Source organism: Podarcis pityusensis (genome assembly GCF_964106645.2).
Source record: "Podarcis pityusensis genome assembly, chromosome: 2".
Taxonomy (NCBI): domain Eukaryota; kingdom Metazoa; phylum Chordata; class Lepidosauria; order Squamata; family Lacertidae; genus Podarcis; species Podarcis pityusensis.
The window spans coordinates 88050809-88060876 of NC_138029.1; the positions used below are offsets into that span (position 1 = coordinate 88050809).

General features: G+C 47.0%; 1 protein-coding gene across 1 annotated transcript in view; it reads left to right on the forward strand.

The window, feature by feature from the left end:
- Positions 1–5434, forward strand: part of CHST13 (carbohydrate sulfotransferase 13) — a 46089-nt gene extending 40655 nt beyond the window's left edge. The window contains exon 3 of the mRNA XM_080996956.1: positions 1295–5434. Within this exon, the coding sequence (XP_080853082.1) occupies positions 1295–2140 (846 nt within the window). The 3' untranslated portion in view covers positions 2141–5434. The remainder of the gene's footprint in view (positions 1–1294) is intronic.
- The last annotated feature ends 4634 nt before the right edge of the window (positions 5435–10068 follow it).

A 10068-nucleotide genomic window follows, 5' to 3' on the forward strand; every position in this document is an offset into this window, starting at 1 on the left:
GCCTTCAGACAGTGATGACTTGACACACTTTAACAGCACCTTCCTCCTCCTTCTGCAACTCTCTTGTACACACAGCCAGGTTAGATCCCCCCTTTCCAAACGCGCCAGCTGGCATTTTAAACCTTGTGGCATTTAGTTATCACCCAAACAAATTAGCACCCCTTGTGATTCAGGTTGCTAAAAGCTCTGAAGGGGTCGTAAGGAGCCTCGTATCATGTGGGCACATCTACATTACAAAGCTATATCAGGGTTGTTGTTTTTTTAAAAAATGGATGTATCCCCCACCTGTTAAAAAGCATGTGTGTGTGTTTCTATAAACGTAATTAGACACACACACAGTAAAAATATCTACAACAATAAAAACATTACAGTGCATATAGATAAAACAGTACAACTGTGAGGATTTATAAAAATGAGTTAGAATATGCAGACTTTTAAAAATATAGGCTATACCAGTTGACCTCCCAAATAATTCTGGGAATTGCAGTTAGGTGAGGGTGCTGCACATTCTTGGTGGCTACAGACTTCTCTAGGGTATAAATATTCTTTATGTGAATGCCTTTTTTCATTGCAGCAACATAGTTGAGGTAAAGGTAAAGGACCCCCGGATGGTTAACTCCAGTCAAAGGTGACTATGGGGTTGCGGTGCTCATCTCGCTTTCAGGCCGAAGGAGCCGGCATTTGTCCACAGACAGCTTTCCAGGTCATGTGGCCAGCATGACTAAACTGCTTCTGGTGCAGCGGAACACTGTGACAGAAGCCAGAGCACATGGAAATGCCGTTTACCTTCCCACCGCAGCTTCACCTATTTATCTACTTGCACTGGTGTGCTTTCAAACTGCTAGGTGGGTAGAAGCTGGGACAGAGCAACGGGAGCTCACCTGTCACAAGGATTTGAACCACTGACCTTCCAATCAGCAAGCCCAAGAGGCTCAGTGGTATAGACTACAGCGCCACCATAGTTGAACCCCACCCCTAGAATTGTAGAGTTGGCAGAAACCCTGAGGATCATCTAGTCCAATGCCCTGCAATGCAGGAATAAACTGTCCCTCCTTCCTCCTCTTACTCTTTTGCCAACTCTGTTGCCAGCCAGAGAAGAGGTAGGTGCAGGGGTTTTTTGAAGGGAAGTTGTCCCAGTAGCAGGTGATCTCCTGACAGCTGCCTTAGAAAGGCCTCCAGATTCTATATCTTCTTGACACGTAGGTGTTTGTGGCCCTGAGCAGAGAAAAGGTTGGGATCTGACCAAATGCACTGTATAGTGACTCTTTCCACCTCCCCCCTTCTGTCTCCTCAGTTTGAGCAGTCCTCCCTGCAGGCGACGCACCAGCGCAGGCGGGACCTGCTGAAGAAGGTGTGCAACCGTTACACGCGCAAGCGGCGCCTCCTCACTCCTGACGACTTGCGCCACCTGGTGGTTGACGATGTTCACGGGCTGCTGTACTGCTACGTCCCCAAGGTGGCTTGCACTAACTGGAAACGGGTCATGATGGTCTTGACCGGGCAGGGCAAGTACCAGGACCCGTTGGAAATCCCAGCCAATGAGGCGCACGTGGCTTCCAACCTGCACACTCTCTCTGAGTACAGCATCCCCGAAATCAACTACCGCCTGCGCAACTACCTCAAGTTCATCTTTGTGCGGGAGCCTCTGGAGCGGCTGGTCTCTGCCTACCGCAACAAGTTCACCCGCAGCTACAACACAGCTTTCCACAAGCGCTACGGGACCAAGATAATCCGGCGGCATCGCCAGGACCCCAGCGATGAGGCCCTGGAGCACGGCCATGACGTGCGCTTCGAGGAGTTTGTGTACTACTTGCTGGATCCGCAGACTCAGCGCGAAGAGCCTTTCAATGAGCACTGGGAGCGAGTGCACTCCCTCTGCCACCCCTGTATCATCCACTACGACGTGGTAGGCAAGTACGAGACATTGGCCAAGGACTCCAATTACATCCTGCGACTGGTTGGGGCTGACGCAGGCGTCAAGTTCCCCTCCTCCTCCAAGACCACCAGGACCAACGACGACATGACGGCTAAGTTCTTCCAGAACATCAGCCCCTTTTACCAAAGGAGGTTATTTAATTTATACAAAATGGATTACTTGCTCTTCAACTACTCCATCCCGACTTACTTGCGCACCCGATGAGGTGGTGACCAAGCAGCCGGGCCTCCCTTTGCCTTTCCTGGTTTCTGCTGTCAGCCAGTGAACATAAGATAGGAGATAACCTTTCCCCTCTTGTTGCGATGGTCAATCCATTGGGATTCCAGTTTGTCAAAACTGCAGCCACTGTTCCTGTCTCTTCCTTTCCCTTATTTCAGTTAAAGAAATCTACTGTTGTTTGATTATCCTTCCTCAGCCAAAGAGAATTTTTCCAGGAGAACACAGGAATTGTGGCCTTTTTTGTTTTTTGTTTTTTGGTAAGGAGATTGGAGAATCAACCTGGAGCAATCAGAGAAGCAATAAAACATGATATGCATTTTATGTGTTGTTTAATATTCCCCCAAAGCCTCTCTCTCTCTCCTTGTAGATTGAAGAAGCAGGGGGTGTGAGCCAAAAGTGTCTTATTGTGAACAATGTCTTAGTGTGAACTAGAATTTTTCTGTGAGACAAAGCCTTATTTCATGTCCCCTCCTCGCTCTTTCTCTCTCAACCAGTGTTGGATATGACTGAGCACTTACTGCACACAAAGCCCACCAAGTTATACTCCCAAGCAAATTCCATTTATATGAATAGACATTGCACTGGGGCAGTGCTGCTTAATAGATTGTCCATTGGAGTAGGGCGGGGTGTGCACACATATTTACATATATGAATGGCCTGAACCAAAGCAAAAATGAATGCCTTTCTTCAATCCTTAAAAAAACAACAAAACAATGTCAACATGCAGTCATTGCATGAAGGAATTGCTGTGGCTTTCTCTCTTTATGTGCATAACTCAGGAGTAGCCAACGTGATACCTTCTATATATTGTGGACGACAACTCCCATCAGCCCCAACCAGCATGGCCAACAGCCAAGGATGATGGGAATTGCAGTCCAAAACATCTGACAGGCACCAGATGGGCTACCCTTGGTCTAGCTCACCATGGGCCTAACCAATTTAAGCTCCAGAAACAGGTTCTTTAATCTGTGAAAAATGGGTGGAGAGGGAGACAGAGTTGGGAACACCCTTGGGATTAGAAGGCTAGCAATGTTTCGTTTTACCAGTCTGAGGGAAAATGTACCTTGAATTAGAATTGAGCTTTTTGATCTGGTTCACACAACCCAGTAAGCCAAACTATGGCTTATGGGGGACCACATAGGGATCTGGGTTCCCAGAGAGGAGCTTGCCACTGCTTTGTTCTCCCACCTTCGGTCATTTTTGCTCCTGCATTGTGCTAAGCCAAGGTGCCGTCTGGACCAGAGCTTGTACCTAAGTGATGTCTCACTCACTATGAGTTGTAACCGAGAACAAGCCTTTGATTTCGCATGTTGTGTGAACCAGGCCTTTGTGCCCCACACAATTTACTGTCCCACCAGGTCTGGCTCCATAGGAGGGATCCTGCCCACCCCACGGACCTCTCTTGGCAAGTGGAGCATGTAGAACATACCTTGTAGGACTAGTCAGTTTCCTGCCCTTGCAGGTATCCATCTTTCTCTCATGCGATTTCCAGAGGAGGGAGATAATGTCCCTGGGAAGATGGTTGCCATCTTCTCTCTAGGAAAGCCTGCATCCTCTTTACCAAGCATTATTCTTAGGAGGGAAAGAAGTGTATATTTTTAGGAGTGGCCTTCACCTCAGAGCTAGCCACTCTCTAAGCCTGAAACAAAGGAGAGGATGTAGGGCTGTAACTCTGAGGTGGGGTGGGCAGCATTCTGTATTTAGCTGCTGAGCTGTGGGCCGCTAATTGCAGCTCCAGAATAAATACAATCCCTGTGCCCTGTAAATTAGAGGTGTCTGGAATGTTCAGAGCAAAAGCTGGACTGGAAGTGGGAAATAAAAATCCCCCTTCCCTTCCAAACCCCCAACCATGCTTTTAAAAATGTTGCTTATAGTTCTTCACAACCCTATTGTTCCACCCTCTCTTGCGCCTTCAGTGCCATTGTTATCCTGCTTTCCCAGCCCCAATATGGGGATCACATTATTGACCCCTATGAGGTCACAATGCCGTATAGCCAAGTGACATCATGACACATACTTGGGGTGGGAGCTGTGCTTCTTTTGCTGACCCTGAGAGAGGGCAACTGCTTTCTCCTTTGTTTCCAGTCCTCCCAGGAAATTCAAACAGAAGAGGAGTACTTTCCCTAAGGGAAACACTTTTACAAAAGGCGCTTACCCTTCATGCCAACCTCACTACATATATTTATTTATTGCCTTATTAGGGTAATGTCTTGACTGTTTTCCCCCATAGAATAGGCACGGGCAACCTGTGTCCCTCCAGATGATGTTGGGACTCCCATCAGCCCAAACCAGCATAGCCAATGGTCAGGAATAATGGGAACTGTAGTCCAATGATATCTGGAGGATCACAGGTTTTCATGCATGGCCTAGGACAAGAGTGTAACAAAGTGTGTGTGTGTGTGTGTGTCCCCATGTTTGTGTCCTTTAATTGGAAGAGGGGATTTCTCCTCCCAAGTGGTCCATCTCTGCTTGGCACTTCCCTCAGCTCCTTTCTTTATTCTCATACCTCTGATTCATACTCCACACATTCGAAAGCATTTTTAAACCTCCCAACTCTTGTACAGAGAAAATGAAAGGGCTGAATGCTGAAACTTGGAGCCTCCCCTGCCTTTGGGGGATATGAGGCTCCCTCATTTGTGTTTTTGCAAGTTGTGCCTCAGCTGGGCGAAGGTGCCATTCTGAGTGAAGGGATGGTGGATTTGGAAAGAGTTGGCGCCCTTAAAATTCTCCTTATCAGCTGGATTTGGTTCAGGAAGAGTTTGGACAGAGAGCAGTGTTCATTGATTAGGGGTGCCCTGCTCTGTACAAATCCTACACCCAGGAAGACTTGCCTTACATTAAGATTGGATTATATTAAGACTGAATGCACCATTTGCCATAGACTGGTTTGCATATTGATCATTGCTTCCCCCCCCCCCAAAAAAAAGCTGCCTTCGTTTCATGGGCCAAGTCAATCCTCCAGCATATCCATTTTTATTTTGCTGCAAAGCACTTTGAAATCCCAAAGAACTTGAACGCACTCTAGAAGTGGGAAGGTGGAAAACCTTATTCAGTGATGACATGGGTTTTGGAGGGGAAGAACATGTTTGGAGTGGTAGACATATTGCCTAGATATGGACGAGAGAGAGAGAGAGAGAGAGAGAGAGAGAGAGAGAGAGAGAAATTTCACTTGTAAGCCATGGTCAGTCTGCCTAGCTTTGGAGCATTTGTACTTGAAGAGACAATCATTTCAGTCCAAATGGACAGTTTTGCTTCAATAAAGCAGCATTTTTGTCTCTACCATGTTACCCTTGTCTTTGTCTTTGTACATAATGCATCATCTCTGTTAACTAACTGTGCTGATAAAGAGGATGACTGTGCTGCAGGCCTGGATCTGGTGACTTGGGCAAAGAGATGGTCCATCTGGGCCTCTCGAGATGACATGGACAGCTTCAGCCTGCCACAGCCAGCATGGCCAAATGGTCAGGAGAGCTGGGAGCTGCCATTTGCCAACATCTGGGCTATCCTTACTGTTCTGAGCGGAGTAAAGAAACTTGACTAGCCATTTGGAATTGCTCCCCACAAACGGAAACGGGTTATGCAATAGCCTAAAAATGTGTTTCATATTACTAAAACCTGGTCATATATGCCCCTGTGACTTCTCTGTTTGTATGCAAACCTTCCATACAAGAGTGCAAGCCTCTTGAGACTGGTTGCACCTAGAATCAACATAGAGCTGTGGGGACACCTGGAGGCCGATTGGGTGAACTACAACAATTTAAACTGTGATACTCTTCTTGCACCTTGACATGCATGCCGTTGTTTCTGTGGAGCAATTGCAGGTCTCTTATCTTCCACATTCTCCTGCTTTTTTAAGTGGGTAATTCTGATGCCATTTCAAGTTAAGAAGCCCCAAAACAGCAGGAGGGGAGAGTGCTGTTGTGCTCACGTCCTGCTTGCATGATTCTGTAGGAACTTGGTTGGCCACTGTGAGAATTGGATGCTAGACTAGATTGGCCTCTGACCTCCTCTAGCAGGCCCTTCTTGTGTTCTTTCTGCTTAGGAAACTGACTCAGAGGTGGTTGCATAGTAACCAACTTCGGGAAGGGAACTTTATAGGGTGCTTGCTATATTTTCTTTTAAAAAAGAAGAATTTAGAAAGATACTGGGTCAGCACCATTGGGCCTTATGGCATAGACAATGGGTAGGGAATCTGTTATTGGACTTCCAACTCTCACAAGCTCCTAGCAGGCTGGCTGATGGCCAGGCGATGGGATGGTTGTACAGTGGTACCTTGGGTTACATACACTTCAGGTTACATACGCTTCAGGTTACAGACTCCGCTAACCCATAAATAGTGCTTCAGGTTAAGAACTTTGCTTCAGGATGAGAACAGAAATTGTGCTCTGGCGGCGCAGTAGCAGCAGGAGGCCCCATTAGCTAAAGTGGTGCTTCAGGTTAAGAACAGTTTCAGGTTAAGTATGGACCTCCGGAACAAATTAAGTACTTAACCCGAGGTACCACTGTACTCAAAACAACATCTTGGGGGAGGAGGTACCGGTTTCCCCTCCATGACATAGTTTTACTTTCAAAACAGCAGATCTAGGCACTATTATATAACAGGGCAAGCCAATTAGAGTTCACGCCCTAAAACCTTCATTGTTCTGCTACCCCCTGAATTCAGGGATAGCAGGCAGAAATTGCATTTCCTTTTAGGAGCTTTTGTGTTCACAGAGCAAAACAAATTTTCAATCGAAGCAATTTACTGTAGGATGTCTCTCCCCACTTAAATATTCCACAGTATGTTTTTTGGTAACAGAATGGGCAGGAGAGAACTGGCTAGCAAATATTTCAGTATGAACTTTGGACCAATGTTTCAGTATGAACAATGAATTGACTCTGCCTGTCACTGGCTCTTCCTACCATTGATCTCCCATTGCATCCCTGATCCAATGGGCACCAGCCACCACTGCTGGAAGTATCTGTGTGCCTTTAACAGGCGAGCAGTAGGCATCAATCCAACAGATGCAGCTTTCCTTCCCAGCATGAAAATGTGGTGACAGGAGCTGATGGATGATCCTTGCAGCTGTGGTTCTAAAGAGAAGCATGTGTGGATCTGTTGGATGAAAAAAAAAAATGATTTGTTTCAGGTGGGGGGCGGGGGAGTCAGCTGGCTGTCCTACGAAAGCCTGCAATCTACCAAGAAGAAAAACTTGGTTTTGTCAGAAGTTCCACAGCTGCTGTGACCTGAAGCCTCATGTGGGTCTTTGAAGTTAATTAAGGGATCTGCTTCTACATGTTGGCTCTTCCTGGGCATGGCTGCCCTCCTGGTGCATCAGAGCAGATTGCAGAATTCTTCGCCCACCCGCCTTGCTGTGCATCATGGGCTGAATGATGGCACTCATCCTCTTTGTCTCTCGCATTTGGTGCAGAACCAGCGAGGCCATTTATCACCCCTCTTCTGCTGAAAAGTCTGAATAATCTTATGTGGATTCAATCTTTGTCAATTAGATTAGAGAACATTGCATAAAACGGATTTAAATCTTCTCTCTTCTCCGGCTGCATTAATCAATAAGCTGCCACCAAACGGCCACACTTTCTTCTCGCTTGTTCTGCGGCAGGATGTGTGCCTGCCCTCCAAAGAGCTCGTGGAAAGGGGCTTTAATCATTTCTTTGCAACATAACGCCAAAGGTTTTGACTTAGAAATAAATCTTCATTATCCCCCACAAAGAATTTTATTTAAAAAACAACAACAACCCAACCCTGACCCAATTGCTGCAAGAAGGAGAAAAGTCTGTAGGTCCAAGCTAACCCCCTTTTTGGAATAGTCTGTGTAGAAAGAAAATGTCTGGCTGTCATTTCCAAGGAGAGCAGGCCAGCTCCGGTTAACACTACTTCCCATGCAAACCACAACTCTTCCCTGCAAAGGCCCATAGCTCAGTGATAGAGCATTTGCTTCACGTGCAGAAGGTCCCAGGTTCAATTCCCAGGTGGGGCTAGGAGGGTTCCTTGCCTCGGCCCCTAGAAAACTGCTGCCAGTCAGTGTAGACAGTACTGAGGTAGATGGACCAATGATCTGACTCAGTCTTAGGCAGCTCCCTACGTTCACACTTTGGCAAGAATTGCAGAAGGCAGCATTGGCCAGTGTCTGCGCAGCAGCCCTTAATAATAATAATAATAATATATTATTTATACCCCACCCATCTGGCTGGGCCTCCCCAGCCACTCTGGGCGGCTTCCATAGAAACCAAAAATACACTAAAATATCACACGTTAAAAACTTCCCTGAACAGGGCTGCCTTAAGATGTCTTCTGAATGTCAGGTAGTTGTTTATCGCTTTGACATCTGCTGGAAGGGCGTTCCACAGGGCGGGCGCCACTACCGAGAAGGCCCTCTGCCTGGTTCCCTGTAGCTTTGCTTCTCGCAATGAGGGAACCGCCAGAAGGCCCTTGGCGCTGGACCTCAGCATTCGGGCAGAACGATGGGGGTGGAGACGCTCCTTCAGGTATACTGGACCGAGGCCGTTTAGGGCTTTAAAGGTCAGCACCAACACTTTGAATTGTGCTCAGAAACCTACTGGGAGCCAATGTAGGTCTTTCAAGACCGGTGTTATATGGTCTCGGCGGCCGCCCCCAGTCACCAGTCTAGCTGCCTCATTCTGGATTAGTTGTAGTGAAATTGCTGCTTCCTCATCAGAATCCACACTGCAGTGAATAATAATAATAATAATAATAATAATAAATAATTTACAGTGGTACCTCGGGTTACAGACACTTCGGGTTACAAACTCCGCTAACCCAGAAGTAGTACCTCAGGTTAAGAACTTTGTCCCAGGATGAGAACAGAAATCGCACGCTGAAGGCTAAAGTGGTACCTCAGGTTAAGAACAGTTTCAGGTTAAGAACGGACCTCTGGAATGAATTAAGTTCATAACCTGACGTACCACTGTATTACTTATACCCCACCCATCTGGCCAGACCTCCCCAGCCACTCTGGGCGGCTCCCAACAGAATATTAAAAACACAATAAAACATCAAACTTTAAAAACTTCCCTAAACAGGGCTACCTTCAGATGTCTTCTAAAATTCAGATAGTTCTTTTATTTCCTTGACATCTGATGGGAGGGTGTTCCACCAGGCGGGTGCCACCACCCAGAAGGCCCTCTGCCTAGTTCCTTGTAACTTGGCTTCTCTCAGTGAGGGAACTGCCAGAAGGCCCTCAGAGCTGGACCTCAGTGTCCAGGCTGAATGGTGCAAGGCCACATTCCTTGGGTCACCTACAAGACTGTCGCCTATGACGAGTCACTGGATGTTGCCCTTTAAATCTTAAATCTTCCCCATTGCCTCCCTGGTTCTGTTGTCTTCTTCCTTCTCTCACCTGCTGTGGGATGCAGCTGGAGTTCCACTTGCTGCCGCCACAGGTGAGTGTGGGCTGGGTGATAGGAATGCAGCAGGAACAGATTAAAGGAGCCTCTGCTGCCCTTTCTCTGCCTGCATTTGGAAAGGAAAGGCTGGTGTTCAGGATACAAGATGGCAGCCCTAGTGGCAAAAGGTAGTGCAATTATTTCCCATCCTAGCAGCAGAGACCCTGACTGAGTCAAGGTACCACACGGCTGGGGTTTCCCATCACACTTTCGAGTGGTAGAAGCCACTTGGGAATTTGTGGGTAGGCATAAACTGTTGACAGAACCGTTTACTGGATTTAGCTTGGTGCTTCTGAGCTGTGTGGAAAGAAGACCTATAGCAGGGTATCCAGGGAATAGCCACTGTTGTGAGTTTGTTGGGCATAATTTGCTAAAAAGGTGCATCTACTGTACGTGTGTGTGTGTGTGTTGACCCTGGACAGGTTTCAATGTGCCACTGTGATCCATGGGCTGAAATAGGTTACCTAATGCTGGATTCGTGCATATGAGGTAATTTTTTTTAAAAAATG